Raw genomic sequence first — 19,389 nt, forward strand, 5'->3', positions numbered from 1 at the left:
GGTCTCATCGGCCATTGTTCTACGCAATATTGCCCATGTCATTAGATCTCTAAGTAAATACCAAAGACAAATTAATTTATAGCATAGAATAAAATTACAATTACACCAAATAAATTTTCAATTTAACAAACTTATTACAGCCATCCCATTTCATAATTCATATTTGTATTTTAAATTTTAGTTGAAAAATATTTTATCACTATATGGCAAATACGAGGTACGAGTTGTAAAGATAGATACTCAATAATAAGAAGAAAATAATTTTATATTTTGGCTTTATACTTCTTTTAAAAATAAAAGTTAAAAGAAGTACTAGTCTGAAAGCAAAAATAAAAACTAAGAGAAATACTATTCTTAGGTACAAGTTTTATCATTTATGGCTAGATAATTTATTAATTTACGTGTTTGTCCTTTTAAACTTGAGAAATTTTGATAATTTAAAATTTTTAAGGAATGGTATAAGGATTTTATCACTATTACAAAATTTTTTAACAATACAGACATTACACAATCAATTGTCGCTACAACCAACTATAATTCAAAGTCAGATTAACTCAATAATAGAAAATGAAAAAAAAAAAACACACAACTGTATCAATTGTCACTTCAAATAATTACCTTCCACCAAAATGGTTAAACATTTAGCGGCAAAACTACCGCCAAAATGAAGTTTTTATTTATCAATACTGATTTTTCTTAATTTTTCCATCTTTTCCCATTTTTTTCACTTCCAACAATTCAAAATGGCGATGTATTGCAGTAGTGGACAATTTTTTTTTTGTTATAATAACTGGACCAGTGGACTTGATTAAAAGGGAAGTATGTATTTTTCTTTTTTATAAAAAGCATTATCAATAGTGAATTTTTTTAATTTCTTCTTTCTATTTTTTTAATCCACTTTCAACAATTTAAAATGGCAATGTAATGGGCTAGTGGACTTTTTTCCTTTTTCCATTTTTGTTTCTTAAGAACTGGATTCGTGGACTTGCATAAAGGGAAAGTACTTAATTTTCTTTAAACCAAAAGACATTATCACCCTCAATGCTCGCCTCGTCTGCTTCCTAGTTATTACTGTTAAGTTCAAGTACTTAAAATTTTCCCTCCTCGGGATCAACAGCTGCAGACTTTCTCCCAAAAATTTCATAATGCAACATCTATATTCTCCCTCATTCTTCACAAGTTGCCAGCATCTACTTAAGCCTTCTGTTCTTCGCTAGATAAACAAAGGTTAGGGTTTGCTATATTTCTTTCAATGGCTTTCATTCTCTTTTCCAAATTTATCTCACTTTATTGTTTGAATTTGGGCTAGGGTTTTATTTTTTTTTATATTCGTGGTTTGATTAAAATTTTGTTTTTCTGATTTGATGGAAAACATGATTTTTTGCATGTCTATTTAAGCTTGCGACGGCTCAAGGATTAATTCTGTGGCAGGTTTTTAAAATTAGATAATTATGTTTCATGTCTCGTTTTTCCTCCCCCGAACTTCTTCATTTTTTGGATTGGTGTTTTGATTCTTGAATATTTGTCTGTTCTGCATCATCTTTGTTTTCGGCTAGCTTCAAACTGCTTTTATTTTAGTTCTGGTGAGAATGTCTATTTTTATTTGAAATTATTTACTTTCTTGGTGCTTTTTGTGTGCGTGTATTTTCCCCTATACTAGTTACGTTTTGCTTAATGCCTTGTGCCTCATATATGAAGCTGAGTCCAAGTTGCAGCTCAATTGGCAAAATCCGATTGTTTGATTTAGTTTCTATTTGCTTGATTATTTATTGGATTTTGTTGGTGGTCCTAATTCATTCGATTATAGTTGTAACATGTAATTGATTGAGATGCTAGTTAAGTAAGTTTACAGATTGAAGAATTCTTGTTGAAGCATGGGGTTTTGAATAGAGACACATTCATGCATTCAACTTTTAACAATCAAGGTTGTGGAATAGTTGATTTCTTCATTTATAGAAAGAAAATCTAGAAAGCAAAATTTGATCTTTCTTCATGTATTGAAAGAATATCTAGAAAATTAAAATTACTTGCTGATCATTTTTGCATAATTTTATATTTCATTATTTCACTGTGGCCTGTTTGCTTAACAGCCAATTTTACATTTTAATGTTAAGTCAATTATTATTTTTTCCCTGAAATTTGTTCACATTTTAGAAATGAATTAACTTCATGAATTTTTATTTGCTAAACAAATCAACTTTAATTTGTTTATACTTAACACTAACGAATTTTTAACATCCATAATTTTCAGTAGACCTAATTGTAAGTTGTATAATACATTTTTTATGAGTGATGTTATTTGAAAAGCTCTATAATAAGTTGAATAAACCCTTATTTGTCGAAAACCCCATTACAAATATTTACAAATCATACCATGTCAAGAAAGCCCTTTATAATCCCATTGATAGCCCTGATTATTTATTTATTTTTTCTTCAATAAGTCCCCTTTGCAGAATACCATACAAACAACTTGCTCTTAATTTTTCAACACTACAACTTAGCTAAGAAGTTGAAGTGATGCAAAATCAGTTAAGGCATATATAATTTGGAAGCAGAAAGTTTTCTAGCCTGTTAAATATGGGAAGGGGAGACCGCAAGCAGAAGAGATGCTTAGATGATGTTTCCATTCAGCAAGATGGGAATATTGGTGTCACTACTGTGGGTTCTAGCAATCAATCATATGGCTTCATGTCATATTTGTAAGTACCTGTTGCTGTTTTGTTGTTCACTTGCACCATTGTACAACAAAACATTGTGTGTTGATGTTTTATTCTGTTAAAATCTAAACATATAATGGTTCTTTGTTTCACTCACAGTAAAGAGCAAGTGAAGCGATTGAAGGCCTCTGATGAAAACCTTATTGTCAGCCAAGAGGTAATTAAATTGCCATGTGTTTTATGTTACGTGATTTGTATTATGATTTGTATGTTGGCATCTTAATTGACTGGAAAAAACTACTAACTAATGTTTATATTATTGGCCAGCTAAGAAAGAAGTTGGGTGATTCATACAAGAGCCTTCCATCAGACGAAAAGGCCAAGTATAGAAAGCCACTTAATGTATCCGACTATGATGCTCAAACTGATACTGATGCACAGTTGCAAACGAAGATGGATAAGCAGATACTTGACACTCGATGTGCGCCAGATCGATTTTCTGACCTTGTTCAAGCTTTCAATGTAGAAAAACAACGAGCAATACGTGAAATTGGATTTGGTAATCTTTTACATTTGCGAACTGGTAGGTTGAGGAGACAATTATGTGCATGGTTGGTTGAACAATTTGTACCTGACCAGCATGTGCTTGTTTTGAACAATCAACACATAAAATTGAATGCAAAGACGTTTTCTGATATAATGGGAGTGCACGATGGAGGTTTATCTGTGTCTCTGTCTGGTCAACCTGAAAATATTGCGACATTGAGAGAAACTTTCAAGTGCACGGGTCGGGGAATAGCCATCAAAACACTGGAAGATTTCATTAAGCAGTCAGATGGTTCCGGCAATGACTTCAAAGTAACATTAGTATTTGTTATAATGTCTATCATTTTAGTAGTTACTACCCACATGTGAGCATGTTTATTTGTTGACCTAATCTATTAAATCTCACTGAATATGTCATTATAAACTGCAGGTTGCATTTATGTTGTTTGCATTGGCCACTATATTATGCCCATCAAGTGCAACGCTCATATCGGCTTCATTCTTACATCCATTAGTTGACACTAATGCCATAAAAGAATACAATTGGGCTTCATTTTGTTACAGTAGACTTGTAATGGCCATCTCCAAGTTTAAGTCAAATGAATCTGCTCATTTAGGAGGTTGTTTGTTATTTCTTCAGGTTGGTCATTTATATTGTGTATTAGTGTTAGTTGATTACCATACATAGGATGACACATTATTAGTCTTCATATTAATGTGTGTGCATTTGATGCACTAATGCTGTGATTATGCCAATTTGTTTAGATATTCTACTTTCAAAATGTCGAAAACTATTACAACAACCAGTGGGGCTCTTCTCTACCTCCAGTATTAGCTTGGACCGACGAAGAGATAAAAAAAATCATGCGATGGCTGAAAAAACACGGTGGTGATAATTATGAAAAGGTAATGAGTATAATGACATTATATTACTTGGCATACTAAATTGTACTTTTTGTTTATATTCCTTAATTTTATCTGCTTGATAAGTGTTATTTTATAGTGATGCATTCGTGTAACAAATCAATTTCGATTGGGTATACTTTTGCACAGCACAGAAAATTTTAGTTTTTGTTTTCTTAGTGGACTGCTTCTTTACTTCCTTGCCATAATTCTTCATCTTTAATACATTTTTCAGTTTTTTATTAAAAAAAAGCGATATTCATATGAAATTTGAAATCACTAATAAGCTTACATGTCGATGATTATAGGTGCGCATGCGCACTTTTGAGGGTGTTGGATTGTCTGCTCAAGTACCTGTTGACATGGCAGAGCTGGTTGAGCGTATTACAGAGCAATCTGAATCTATACAGTTCTTGACAACTAGTTTCAATAGATTAAATAGTCTTGTTTTAGATTTAGTAACAGCAGTGAAGCAATCTTTTACTCAGAGTCAGAAAGCAGACTCTGAATCAAAGCCAATCCATCATGCTCCAGTAAAAGAAAATATTGTACCACCACCGACAGTAAACCCTAAAACTAATGATGAGAATCCAACAATTGATGATTTTTTCAGAGATACTGTACATCCACCACTTGATGCTCACAATGATCTTGGCGACATGATATCTGAAGATAGAAACCCCATTGAAGTGGAGACTTTTTTGAATGATGATGTTGTCCTGTTGGCTGATGGTGCACCAAATGAGGCTAATGTTGAAACAAATATGGAAGCATTGAATAGTGATAAGTCTATGCATGCACCTACTGCAGATAATTTAGTTAAGTGATTCGTTATGGGTGTTTGACCTCTTTTATGTCAGTTTTTTTATACTTTGGTGCTTTCGTTATGAATAATCTCATAATGGATTCCTTTTGTAGGATAGTAACATTACAGGATATATGAAACAACCAGTGTTTTCTTCGACAAGTCGTAGTCCATACGAGTTTCGATCGCTGAAAAAGCCTAGTCGATTCCAACGCTCACCGTTTGATAGGGTCAGCAACAGGTCGGTTAGGCCTTGTTATTGGGCAGGTCCATATGTGGTAACATCGCCTATTACTGAATCTCAATTGCAAGTGGTTAACTATTTGTTTGATGACAGCCTTGATGAAAAGTAAGTACTGAATTATTAGTAAGTTATTTTAATTGTTTTTTCATTGTTATTAATTGGATTAGGTCATAATGTGTGCATAATGTTTGTTGTATGGACTAAAAAGGGTATTAGGCTAAATATTATACAATAGACTAATGGAGGCTCAATTATTTGTGATACATGTTGACAGTCAACTCCTTGTGAGTACGGAGTACAACGTTGTGAGTCGTACTGCCATGTCGTCATTGAAGCCGACCAAATGGATTCACAGCGATGTTAGTCTTGTTATTTATAAAACTTATTTATCATTTGAAAACCTATTAGTATATGGCAGTTTGCAATATGATGTTTTGGTTGTTAACTATATGCTTGATATCAGGTTATCAGCATGTATGCTGAGTATCGGACAATGGAAGAGCTGCGAAATAACCCAGTTGGACCACGGGTCTGGTTCTTGCCTGTTTACTTCTCGGTAAGTTATTTATTGTTAGCATTCATTGTTAGTATTGATCTAGTGTTTAAAACAAAATTAAATATAATTATATATCCCAAAAGATTTTAGTGGTTGTGAATTTCATAAAATGATAAATTATTAAAAAAAGCCAAGTTTGGTTTACCACTGCTGATGTCTTTTGTAGAACTCCATATTGCACTCAACATATGTCAACTTAGCTCCATTCCATAGGGGAAGTAGCTGGGCTAATCAGTTCATGCCAAACATGGAGACATGTGAGAAGGTTTGCAATATGGTGTTGATGGTTAAATTTTATGTGGGCTTGAAAATGTTTTAGATTTTTTTTTTAAATAATTTGAAAAAAAATTACAGATTTTCGTACCAATACATGACGGTTCATCGCATTGGTTTGTGCTCGTGATTAACATCCATTCTAGCTCTGCTCAGATATGGGATTCACAAGTTTCAAGCCGGCGTAAGCACAAGATTACACAAAGTTGTCTGGCAGTGGTAAGTGTTGTGAATTTGGAAACATTCTGTTCAGTTGTACATGTTCAAGCTCTAATAAACGATAAGCATTTATTTTGACTCCAATTAAATTGCCATGATTTTCTATAGCTCAAGGCGCTGGACCATGTGCTTGGGGAGGAAGGACAGAGGATATATGGTCCAAATTTCAAGTTTATCCAATTCCAGCTTGGTCAAAATTCTAAATTGCCACAGCAATCTAACGGCAATGATTGCGGTCTATATGTCATGAGGTATATGGACGAATCACCCGTTGTTGTGGACCACACCTACAAGGTAATCCATTAATGACATTTTTTGAAAAATATTTTATCTCATGATATGGCAAAGAAAAAGATAATTCGTGCCCTGAAGTCCATGTTGATGTATTGATAGTTAATCTTGTTATACATTTTATGAACAGCATGATTCGGATAAAGAGCGTCTCACAATAGCTCTATATTTGGCTTTATCAGAGATGAATCCTATTCGCAATATGATTATAGAGCTAGCTAGTGACTATTATTCTCGGAAGACGGCTGAAATGTCAAATAAGCCTCCTCCAACAGGGAATATTAAATCCAACAGAGATGCTATGAAATTAAAAATCAATAATCAAAAGAACAACTCAAAACCTAAACCAAAAGGTCATGGAAAAAGAAGGTAGTACACAGGGTAAGTGATATTTGTCTTCTATGTTATACAGGGAAAGTGTTATCTTTTATTTGAAGTATTTATTTATTTATTTTTGAAAATGAATTATCAATCTAAATTAATGTTATTATTTCATAGAAGAAAAATCGTGTTATTATTTCTTTATAAATATTGTGTGGTATGGTATAATTAATTTACATTTGTACAAAAGCATACACGTGATCTAATAATGTGTGAATTGTTATTCAACATTAATCGTATGGTACAAAATAATGGGAAATGAATATTTATGCTTTTTTTCAATGCAAGTTTGTATAATGTCACCCATGTTCAGAACATTAGATTTTTATTATGTAATTTTATTTATTAATCATATTGCCATTATTCCTAACAGGTTACAAGCAGTGCGGTACTCGATCGTGGATTGTATTTTTTTGTTGATTTTTTGTTGTAAATGTTGGCTTTTGGAGTATTGTACAATTATGTACATATTTTGGGTAGATGCCAATTAGGTGGCAGATGCCAATTGGGTGGCAACAACATATCCTGTGAACTATTTTTTTGATGTGTGCTTGGGTAAAATGTTACCTTAGCACATGTAAATGTACATATTACATGGTTATAAATATATTTTTTGGAAGTTAATCTATGCAAAGATATACTTACTGAAGAAGTTATTTGCAATATTTGGTAACAAAGGAAGAAAGTATTGAAATTACGGAAAAAAATATAGAACCATTTTCTTATGCATTTAATCACGCATGGTAGTATTGCAAATTCAAAATAATCCAAAAGGTTGCATTGAATACATAAGGTTAAAAAAGCTAATCTAGTTTGTTGCAGGTGATAGATAAGCCTATAGTCTGAGCGACATGTTGGCAAAATTAGGCGATAAATAAGCCTATTATTTGAGGCACAATGCACGCCCAAATCTTTGGTTATAAGTGAAACCAAAGAAACTTATAGTTTCTGTGATTTTCTACTGAAAAGTGCTTGCAATATAGTTGTTTGCACAATTTTAATCTAAGAAAGCAAACACAAATTATAATTATTATATGTGACATTTTATCAAACATCTTGTGTGCATTATATGTTTGCACTATTTTTTTTAACATTGGCTTTTTCCAGATTCACCTTACAAACTCTAATATGCTTAATGGCTGAAAACAAACTTTACAACTTTACATAACCACCAACACAAACTCCCACAACTCCAACACAACACAATTACCTAGTTTAATAAACAAAAATATGTTAAAACGAGATAAGAAATCCTCGGTTAAAATCATATGCTCAGTTACATTGTTGCATTGTGTCCCAAGTCGTATTGAATTTAACTGCAAATATGATAACAAGAAAATAAATGTTAATATAACAAGAGATGTTGTTCTATAAAACGTATTAGCATATGGTAGAATTAAAAAATGAAAGTGGAATAAGGTAAATAAAAGTCACCTGACATTATAATGCCACCACTCATGCCACTGGGGTGATATGGTGCCACCTCTATTGTTTTGTGATAAGTCCTGTGAGGGAAAGGTAAAATCGTTAGAGCTTTGTCCATCACACCTATTCAAAACAGGCAATACAAAGCTTTCGTTATGGTCTACTTCTGTGCTGGCTGTGCCTATGGATATGTCATCACCCCATGTTGACATGTCTAAGGTTGCAGTTGTTGTCGCAATCGTGGTATTGAATGTATTTTCAGAAACAAAGTCAGTACATAAACTTGCATTGTCAGTGTCACAATTAGCCTTCACTCTACCATATTGAATACAAGTTCGCTTTGTATGGCCAGGTTGCTGACAAGTACCACAAAGACGTTTTTTAACAGATGCCTTGGTTGTTTTGGTTGAACCCTTGGTCTTGATAATCAATGGATCCTTGATAATATCGACATGTCTACCTTTAGTAGAAGCTCTTGGAAAAGCATCAGTGTTTAATACATCCTGAGCTTGCAAAGTCAGCCCATGAATAACCTGAATCGCATCATTGTAACGGTCAACCGTCTTGGCTGCAAAGTGGATCAAGTTTCGACAAGCAATGGTTAAAGATCCAATGCGGGCAGCCTCATTCATGCTTGGCTTACTTGAAAAATGTTGCAAATAAGACTGTGCAATTTTGGAATTTTTTGTCCAACGAGGCAAAATCATACACTTGGGTATCTCAGATAAGTTTTCTGCCTTCATTACAGTAAAAGAGTGACTGCATGGTATACCAAGTGACTGCATGAGATGACATGTGCACACAATCTTGGAATCTGCTTCGTGAAAAACAACCCTCCAAGAGCGATCCTCCAACTTGAATTTTTTTATCACATATATTCGGCGACCAACATCTGACATACAATTAGATATGTATAACAATCCATCTTCGCGAAGTTCTTTAAGAACACGATTGAATACTGTGCGAGTATATATTGTTGCAGCTTGCTGCTCGTAATGCTTCTGCAAATGGGTGATCAAAACAGGCATTGTGTGGCATGAACGGTGGTCATCTTCAGCCTCCTTATAACGTAGTCGTGAAATCAAAAATTCCATTTGCATCACAAACTCAAATAACATAAGTTTGCCACCGACATATTGATTTATGTATGCATTCATACTCTCACACCGTTGATTACTTCGTAGCCCACCAAAAAATTTGTGCCTCAAGAAGGTTTCAGCCCACATATGTCGATCAGCATACAATTTTTTTATCCACTCATTATTAGTCAGATGAAATTTTCCAATCATTTGATCCCACTTGAATTGAAACTCATCATCTACCATGTAATTCAACATAACATCTTTAAAGGCACTAGTGAAATTTGGGTCAGAAATATTTGCAGTGGCATTTCGCTCCAGATGCCAACAGCATAATCTATGAGATGCATCAGGAAACACTGTTCGGATGGCATTTCGCATTGCTCTATCTCCATCAGTGACAATGGACACAGGCATTTTACCATCCATTGCTGATAAAAAAGTGCGAAGAAGCCATATATATTTTTCTTCAGTCTCACTAGAAAGTAGAGCAAAGCCAAACACAGTACTTCTCATATGATGATTTAAACCAACAAACAACACAAGTGGTTTGTTATATGCATTTGTGCGATATGTAGAATCAAATGACAGAACATCACCAAAGTAATGAAAATCTGCTCGCATTCCAGAGTCACACCAAAATGTGTCGGATAACCTGCCTTCAGAATCAATAGTATACTGGTAATAGAATCCAGGGTCCATATCTTGTTTTCCACGCAAAAGCGAAATGAATGTTTCTGAGTCAGTTTGTAGCATTTGCTCTCGACGGCCCTCATATAAACGATTGGACAGATCATTTCTTGTGAACCCAACATTCTCATAGCCACCTGAACATTTAGCCATTAACTCATGGATACGAGATGGTTTCATACCAAAGAGGTACATAGTTGAAGCAGTAGCATAATCAACATCTGACACTTGACGGGTTGAGCGGAGAAATTGTACCTGAACGGCCGGAACCAATACATGTGTGTGGGTGTCAACCCATTCACAAGCAACCCAAACACCTTTGCGATGGTCAAAACGAATGCGAAAAGCAGCCCGACATAATTCCCGTGTTAAAGGTCTTGCTGTCTTTTTTCGATCAGGTATTTCGAGATACTTCTTCGACCTCTTACCTTCTTTAGAACAAACCCATCTTCTAACGGTCACCTGTCCTTGTACATTGGTTCTCATAATATTTTTACGAACACTGAAGCCAATACTTTTGGCATAGTCGAAGTAGAATGTTTCGGCTTCTTCTATAGATGAAAACACTCTGCCAATTACATCAGATTCAAATAACCTATCCCCAGAAGCATAAGAGGAAAAGGTACGATCGCTATTCAAAGGTTGGGTATTAGCCTCTGAATTGGGTAATAACGATTCAAATTGGTTTGAAGATGTTGAATTAAAAGTACATGCAGCCAATGACAACGAATCATCACTAATGGCACCGTCCAAGGAAGCGGCACCATTATTGTGTACAGAAACAGCTACAGCAGTATCTTGTCTCATAGCACAATGTCACTGTAGACTGTAGACACAGGAGGATGATCATAATTAATTATCTAAGCAAATAGTGTCAATTTAACAACAGTAACATAGTTTCGTGAAGAATCGTAATGTGAGACTAGTTAGATTTTATGTTACAAACAACTTACTTATAATAGACCTCCTCCCAGAACGTGTTGAATGGCATTAGAGTGGAAAGAGACGCGAGCTTAGCTAGTGTAAATGCATGTTTTTTTTTGTGACTCTAGAAACAAAATTTGCCGAAGTGGGATCCATATCGAAGGGTAAGGTCTTAAGTTACAGTAGGCAAGATTGACGATTCTAGGATGAGAAACTAAAAGAAAGCAAAAGCAAAGGAGTTATTAACAAGACTTGATAAAATAGTTAAGTAGTTTAACCCATAAATAGGAATAATTGGCCACGAATTAGATAAAATTAACACAAAGAAGGCATGTGATAGTTTAGTTTGAAATACGTACCCATAATCCCAGAATTCTGCAGTGAATATCGAAATATCAAACTTTACAACTAAGAAACCATAAGTAGAGAAAACAAACCAAACAATTGGAATTTATGGACCAGAAATCGATAAAGAAAATGGTAAAGATGCTTAGACGAATAAAATTTAAAGTCCTACATGAATGTTGAAATTCATTTTAAGAGGTTGGAATATTCAACCCATAAATTGTTGAGAAAATTGTTAAGTAGTTCCACTGATAATTAGGAATAATTTACCATGAACGAGATAAAACTAACATAAAGAAGGCATGTCATAGTTTATTTTGAAATATGTACCCCTAATGTCAGAATTTCGTAATAAATATAGAAATATCAAACCAAAAAACGGAGAAACCATAAGTAGAGGAATTAATCCAAAAAATTGAAATTTATTAACGAGAAATTGATAAAGAAAATGTCAAAGTCGGTAAATATGAATAGAACTTAAAAGTTCCACACAAAAGTTGTAATTCAGTCGAAAGATTTAGAATATATAACCAATGAATTGTTGGGAAAAGAGATAAGTAACTTAACTCATAAATAGGAATAACTCACAAAAATTGGGTAAAGATTAACATAAAAAAGGTTGTAATAATTTAACTTGAAATATGTACCCATAATGTTAGAATTCAGTAGAAAAAGTAGAAATATCTAACCAAAATGTGAGAAAAAATAGTACAGGAGTGCAATGGATAAATTAGAATTTATTAACAAAAAATCGATAAAGTTGATGGTTAAGTTGGTAAATACGAATAAACTTTAACTTCCCATATGAAAGTTGAAATTCATTTAAAAGAGTTGGAATATTTAGCCCATAAATTATTGAGAAAATAATTAGGTAGTTCACCCCACAATTAGGAATACTCGACTACAAACTGGATAACGATTAACGCAAAGAACGCATTTGATAATTTAATTTGAAGTATGCACCCATAATTTCAAATTTCAATAATAATAGTTGAAATAAGCAACCAAAATTTTGAGAAACCATCACTACAGAAATCCAACCAAAAATTTGGGATTTATTAATAATAAATAGATAACGTATATGGTCAAGTCGGTTAATGGAAAGACAACTTGGAATTTCTACACAAATGTTGTAATTCATTTAAAAATTTTAAAATATACAAATAATGAATTGTTGGGTAGTAGAGTTAAGTAACTGAACCTATTATTAAGAATAAGTAACAATAATTTGGATACAATTAACGCAAAAAAGATAAAAAATACTTAACTTGAAATATGTACCAATAATGTTGGAATTCAATAGAGAGTAGAAATATGCAAGTAAAATATGTTGAAGACAGGAGTCGAATTGCCCAACCAAAAACTTAGCATTTATAATTGCAAATTGATAAGTATAACGTTAAATAGGTAAAAAGTGCAGATGACTTGGAACATCCACAAAAAAGTTGGAATTCAATTGACAGGTGGATAATACAAATAATAAATTGTTAGGAATAGAAAGTTTGGTAGCTAAACCTATTACTAGGAATTTCTTACCACAAAATAAAGATAATTAACCGGAAAAAGATATATGGTAGTCTAACTTGAAACATTTACCCATAATTTTAGAATTCAATTAAAATAATAGAAACATAAGACCCAAAAATAGATGAAACAAGATTGGAAAAAATTATCCAAAACTGAGAATAACAGAACAATTTTTTGATAAATTAGAGTGGGAAGTCGGATTCTATAAAGCGAACTTAGAATATTCACCTAAAATAATGGAATTCAATTCAAAATATTGGAATATAAGAGTCAACCTATCATGCAAGGAATGTTGGCTCTATAATTGGAATATAAAACAAAAAAAATTGGTGGAAATAAGAGTTGAAGAACTTAACCTAAAGGTTGGGACAATTTACTAATGATGTGATAAATTTCAATGGGAAATAGAAATATAAAAAATGAACTTGAAACATTGACATAAATGTTGGAATTCAATAAAAATTATAAGAATATACAACCAAAAAATGGTGGGAAAAAAATTGAGAGTCAACCAAAAAGTTGAAATTTGCAAACCATAATTTGATAAACTTCAAAGAAGTTTTAGATGAAAAATGGACTTGAAACTTCTACCAAAAATATTGGAATTCATTTAAAAAAGATGGAATATAGAACAAAAAAATTGTGGGAAAATAGTTGATGAACTTAATCTAAAAATTGTAAAAGAATTTCCACAAAATTGGTAAATTTTAATTGCAAGTAGGAATATAAAACCAAAAAATTGTGGAAGGAGCAACCGCACCCAAAATTAGTAAAAACTTACTAAGAATTTGAGTATTTTGAACTAAAAGTAGGGATGCAAAATGTAAACTCGAAAATTCAACCTAAAATATGAAAATTTAACGAAAAGAATATAAGTATGAAACCAAAAAGTAGTGGCAAAAATAGTTAAAAAACCTTAACCTAAATATAGAAATAAAGTACCAATAATTTGATAAATTTAAACGAGAAGTAGAAATCTATAAAGTAAACTTGAAATATCTACTTAAAATGTTGGATGTTAATACAAAGAATAGGAATATAAAACCAAAAAATAGTGGAAAGAATAACCTCACCCAAAATTGGGAACAACTCAATCACAAATTGAGTAATCTACACTAGATGTAAAGTTACAAAAAGTAAACTTGAATTTTCGAACTAAAATATTAAAATTCAACACAAATGGTGCGTTTGGTACACGTATTGTATTATGTTGTATTGCATTATTTTAATATTGGTGTATTGTATTATGCTGTATTGCATTAGCATTGTATTATAATAATACTGTACAATGTTTGGTGTTACAATGTATTGTATTAATTTTTAATTAAATTATATTTAGTGTTACATTGTATTGTATTAATTTTTATAATTAATTAATTAAATAATTAAAAATAATATTTATTAATACTTAGGAAAATAATAAATATAGAAATCTTAATTGTAGAAATTTAACAATTTTTTTAGTAAATATTAAAAATTAATGATTAAATTTCTAAAATTTGTATTATAATTATGATAAAATAAATTTATAAAATTTAATATTATATGTAAATAATAAATTTAGATTATAATTAATATTATAATTGTTAATATAAATTAATAAATTATATTTTAATTTACAATATATTATTATTTTTACATTTTAATATATTAATAAATTTATAATTTAATATAAATAATTATAAATTTAAATAATATTAATTTTAAAATTAATATTAATGTAAATAATATTATAATATTAATCTATTATTTTTATATGAATCATTAATAAATTAATTAATATTATCATATAATTTATTTTTATATTTTATTCATTATATTAGTATTTAATAATAAAATAATTTATTTTTATAATATTTTAATAAAATAAATTTGCCTCAATTGAGGCATTAACTGTTGCCTCAATTCAGGCAAAAAGCTTCCGCATTACGCAAACCCAAGGGAACCTCGGGTTTGCATAATGCGGCCCCATGCCTCATTATGCTGCATTATAATGCAACATAATGAGGTGTCAAATTTCACCAAACATGTTCTAGGTAATAAAGTAGTGTGAATAGTAATATAATACTACACAATCCCATGCACCAAACATGCCCAAAGAGTATAAATATAAAACTAAAAGCTGGTGGAAATCGGAGTTAAAGAATTTAACTTAAAAATAGAAATAAATTACCAAGAATTTGATACATTTCAACTAGAAAAAATAAACTTGAAACATGCACTTAAAATGTTGGATTCTAATACAAAGAGTACGAATATAAAACCAAAAAGTAGTGACAAGAACAACCTCACCCAAAATTCGGAACAGCTGAACCAGAATTTGAGTAATCTCAACTGGAAGTTGAGATTCCAAAAGTAAACTTGAAACCTTGACCTAAAATATTAAAATTCAACAAAAAGAATATAAATATAAAACCAAAAAGTTGAGCAAACAAGAGTTAAAGAGGTTAACCTAAAAGTAGAAAAAAAGCTTGCTAAGAATTTGACAATTTATGACGAGAAATAGAAATTTAAAAACCAAACTTGTAACATCCACTTAAAAAGTTGGATTTTAATAAAAAGAGTAGGAATATATACCCAAAAAGTTGTGGAAATAAGAATTAAAGAACTTAACCTAAAAGTAAAAAACAAATTACTAAGAATTTGACAAATTTCAATGAGAAGTAGAAATCTAAATGGTAAACTTGAAACATCTACTTAAAATGTTGGATTCTTATACAAAGATTAGGAATATAAAACACAAAAGTAGTGGAAACAATAGTTAAAGAACTTAACCTAGAAGTAGAAATAAATCACCAGAAATTATCAAATTTCAACGAGAAGTAAGGATTTAAAAAGTAAACTTGAAACATCCACTTAAATTGTTGGATTTTCATGACAATAGTAGGAATATTAAACCAACAAGCAGTGGGAAGAAAACCCCAACCGAAATTTGGAACAAGGTCATAAAATTTGAGTATCTTCAACTCAAAATTGGGATACAAAAGTAAACTTGAAATTTCGACCTAAAATATTAAAATTCAACAAAAAGAGTGTAAATATAAAACTAAAGAGTGGTGGAAACAATAGTTTAAAATCTTAACCTAAAAATAAAAATAAATTATCAAGAATTTGACAAATTTCAACGAGAAGTAGAAATCTAAAAAGTAAACTTGAAAATTCACTTAAAATGTTGGATTTTAATACAAAAAGTAGGAATATAAAATCAAAAAGTGTTTGGAAGAATAACCTAACCCAAAATTGGGAACAAATCAACAAGAATTTGAGTAACTTAAACTAGAAGTTGGGATACAAAAAGTATACTTGAAACTTCGACTTAAAATATTAAAATTCAACAAAAAGAGTATAAATATAAAATCAAAAAGTAGTGAAAATAGAAGTTAAAGAACTTAACCTAAAAGTAGAAATAAATTACCAGAAATTTGATTAATTTTAACAAGAAATAGGGATCTATAAAGTACACTTGAAATGTCCACCTAAAATGTTGAAATTCGATAAAAAAAAGTAGAAGCAAATAACTAAAAAGTTGTGACACAAGAGTTGAAATTTTGACTTAAAAATTGGAATAACTTACTAAGCATTAAATAATTTTTAATGAAAGATAGGGATCTAAAAAATTAACCAAAAATACTCACCTAAAAGGTTGGAATTTAATAAAAAAAAGAGGAATATAGAACTTAAGTGTGATGAGAAGATGAGTTGATAAACATAACCTAGAAATTGGAATAACTTACACATAATTTAATCCAAAAAAAAAAGTAGAGATTTAAAAATAAACTTGAGACTTCTACCCAAAATATTTGAATTTTTAAAAAAGAATAGGAATACAAAATTTATAAGTCGTAGGAATAAAAGTTGATAAACTTAACCGAAAAGTTGGAATAAGTTATAAGATATTTGGTAAATTGGAATGCGAAGTAGAGATCTAAAAAGTAAACTAAAAACATTTATCCAAAATATTGAAACTCAATGAAAATAGTAGGATTGTAAGATATAAAAGTTGTGGAAAAATGAATAGGAACAACTTACTAAAAATTAGATAAAGTTTAATGGAGTGTAGGGATAAAAAATGTAAAATTGAAATATCTACCTAAAAAGTTAGCATTTAATGAAAAGAGTGGAAATATGAAAGAAAAGATCAGTAAAAAATAAGTTGAAATAAGTTACGAAAATTTAGATAAATGACACTGAAAACTAGGAATTTTAAAAGTAACCGGTTGAAAACTGGTTGTACCGGTAACATGCATGCGCTGCATGAGATGCAGGGCTGCATGGTAGGTTGACTACCTCTTTTCATTTATGAGAGGTACATTACATCTGTCTGTGATAAATGCCTTTATTACTGAGCTTGAAGATCAAATAGGCAACCAAGGGTCTTGTTGATCTAGACAAAAATAGCGTAGCCTGAATTGACTTTCTATCTGGTTGATCAAATAGTTACAAAAGCAAATTTAATCGCGAAAATGACATGTAAATACTATACTATAATGTGAGGGTAAACACTACGTTACACTCATGTAACGTACACCCACACACATGAACAGTGTATAGGCCATTAATTATAATTTAAGGGTCCCCTAATGTGAGTTCCACACATGAATTTATGTAACTATATTCAACAAAATCTCTTTTTCCTTATTAAGAAAAATATATATAGGGTGGAATTAATCAATCTTAGTTGTCAAAATTCTTCATCAATTTATTGCTACCTACTTGTTGGCAAGTAGCTAAAATAATTATATATATTTAAAACGACGCGGAGGTTTTGTACCTCTGAAGATGATTAATGGGATGGTAAATATCACTTGTTTCGAATTTAGCACACATAAACTGATATGGTTTCAACATCCAACTTCAACCCACATCATAAATACCCAACAATTTTTGGTGTCCTGATGGGGCCACCAGTCAAGAGTTTGAGACTTTAATTCTATATTATATATCTTGCAAAAATTTTGTTAATTAATTAATTAAAAGAGTAAATTAAAATTATGAATTCCAATTTTGTATTTGGAGTATGCATTATCGAATTATAAGTCCTCAGAAAAAAAAGAGAGGGAGGGGGGGGGGGGGGGGGTAAAAAGAATCTCATTTTTAGCTGGACTGGCGACCTGTATCAGCTTCAGGCCATTAATGGTGTATTTATGCTTCATTATAAATTTCCCTTGCGTTTTCATCGTTCAATTTCGTGACGTTGGTTCCAGCTTCATCGTAGCCGTCCATCATGAGCCTTACTTACATGCTATCTTGATCGTGTGCGCACAGTTGACCAAGCTGAAAGACGGAATGGTAATTGGATGCGCGTTCAATCACGCGATCCTAGACGGCACCTCCACGTGGCACTTCATGAGCTCATGGGCCCAGGCGTGCAACGGGGCCACCTCGGTCTCGGTCCCACCTTTCCTGGAGCGCACAAAATCCCGCAACACGCGCGTGAAGCTCGACCCCTCACTCCCCCCGGACCCACACTCCCAATCCAGCGGCGACGCTGCTGCCAAGCAGGAACCGGTGCTAAGAGAGAAAGTCTTTAAATTCTCCGAAGCGGCCATCGACAAGATCAAGTCAAAAGTCAACGAAAACGGGCCATCGGACGGTTCAAAACCGTTCTCAACGTTCCAATCACTAGCTGTGCATATCTGGCGCCATGTAACCCATGCACGTAGCCTAAAACCCGAAGACTACACAGTCTTCACAGTCTTCGCCGATTGCCGGAAACGCGTGGACCCGCCGATGCCGGACAGTTACTTCGGGAACCTAATTCAAGCCATCTTCACGGTGACGGCGGCGGGGCTATTAACAGGAAATCCACCGGAATTTGGAGCGTCGATGATACAGAAGGCTATAGAAGCGCACACCGCTAAGGCCATTGACGAACGCAACGAGGGGTGGGAGAACGCACCGAAGATCTTTCAGTTCAAGGACGCCGGCGTGAACTGCGTGGCGGTGGGGAGCTCGCCGAGGTTCAAGGTTTACGAGGTTGATTTCGGGTGGGGGAAGCCGGAGAGCGTGAGGAGCGGGAGCAACAATAGGTTTGACGGGATGGTGTATTTGTACCAAGGCAAGAGCGGAGGGAGGAGCATTGATGTTGAGATTACTTTGGAACCTGGTGCAATGGAGAGGCTTGAGAAGGATAACGAGTTTCTCATGGAGCTTTAGCTTAATTAATTATTGCTTCTTCATTTGCAAATAAATTTGACATCAAGATGTTTCAGTGTCTGAAGTTTCTGTTGCTAGCGTATGACATTTTCTAAGGGATTTCTTTGTTGTTTGGATTTGGAAGTTTGATATAATTAATTTAATATAATATGGAGGGCGCCTATGTACTTTGAATTTATTGGGTATTAATTTTCTTTTATGCTCGTTCATGTCTCATTGATGTTTGTTAATTTCTTTTCAATTAACTAGACAATATCAGTATGATACATTTTTATCTATCTAATTTTATTTTTATTTGCACGAGAACAGGCAATCTGTCATTCAATCAAAATTCCAGTATAAGTTTATATAAATAATATTTTTTTTTA

The 19,389-nt window shown here is 32.3% G+C and overlaps 3 protein-coding genes across 9 annotated transcripts in view; 2 read left to right on the top strand and 1 right to left on the bottom strand.

Moving 5' to 3' along the window:
• LOC102627030 (BAHD acyltransferase DCR) overlaps positions 1–19,224 on the top strand; it is a 29,094-nt gene extending 9,870 nt beyond the window's left edge. Inside the window, exon 2 of the mRNA XM_006490389.4 lies at positions 18,131–19,224. Within this exon, the coding sequence (XP_006490452.1) occupies positions 18,131–19,021 (891 nt within the window). The 3' untranslated portion in view covers positions 19,022–19,224. The remainder of the gene's footprint in view (positions 1–18,130) is intronic.
• LOC102625311 (uncharacterized) lies at positions 986–7,499 on the top strand. 6 transcript variants are annotated; one of them, XM_006490382.4, is made up of 15 exons: positions 996–1,227; positions 2,454–2,699; positions 2,817–2,874; positions 2,985–3,515; positions 3,634–3,843; positions 3,969–4,109; positions 4,415–4,924; positions 5,025–5,260; positions 5,430–5,514; positions 5,619–5,711; positions 5,878–5,976; positions 6,066–6,203; positions 6,312–6,497; positions 6,625–6,875; positions 7,249–7,499. In XM_006490382.4, the coding sequence occupies exons 2-14, from the start codon at positions 2,578–2,580 to the stop codon at positions 6,865–6,867; spliced, it is 2,652 nt and encodes an 883-aa protein (XP_006490445.2). In that variant the 5' UTR covers positions 996–1,227; positions 2,454–2,577; the 3' UTR covers positions 6,868–6,875; positions 7,249–7,499. The 6 variants fall into 6 exon arrangements, 5 of the variants coding, with proteins under 5 accessions (XP_006490447.2, XP_006490448.2, XP_006490445.2 ...); XM_006490381.4 differs by having other exon boundaries at positions 997–1,227; positions 2,442–2,699; XM_006490384.4 differs by lacking the exon at positions 6,625–6,875 and having other exon boundaries at positions 994–1,227; positions 2,442–2,699.
• LOC102626556 (protein FAR1-RELATED SEQUENCE 5-like) lies at positions 7,682–11,754 on the bottom strand. 2 transcript variants are annotated; one of them, XM_052433266.1, is made up of 4 exons: positions 11,023–11,754; positions 8,465–10,895; positions 8,310–8,380; positions 7,682–8,191 (listed from the first exon to the last, which is right to left on the bottom strand). In XM_052433266.1, the coding sequence occupies exons 2-4, from the start codon at positions 10,874–10,876 to the stop codon at positions 8,188–8,190; spliced, it is 2,487 nt and encodes an 828-aa protein (XP_052289226.1). In that variant the 5' UTR covers positions 10,877–10,895; positions 11,023–11,754; the 3' UTR covers positions 7,682–8,187. The 2 variants fall into 2 exon arrangements, with proteins under 2 accessions (XP_052289226.1, XP_052289225.1); XM_052433265.1 differs by having other exon boundaries at positions 7,687–8,191; positions 8,310–10,895; positions 11,023–11,739.
• Positions 19,225–19,389: the final 165 nt, after the last annotated feature.

This window comes from Citrus sinensis, chromosome 9, assembly GCF_022201045.2.
Source record: "Citrus sinensis cultivar Valencia sweet orange chromosome 9, DVS_A1.0, whole genome shotgun sequence".
Lineage (NCBI taxonomy): Eukaryota > Viridiplantae > Streptophyta > Magnoliopsida > Sapindales > Rutaceae > Citrus > Citrus sinensis.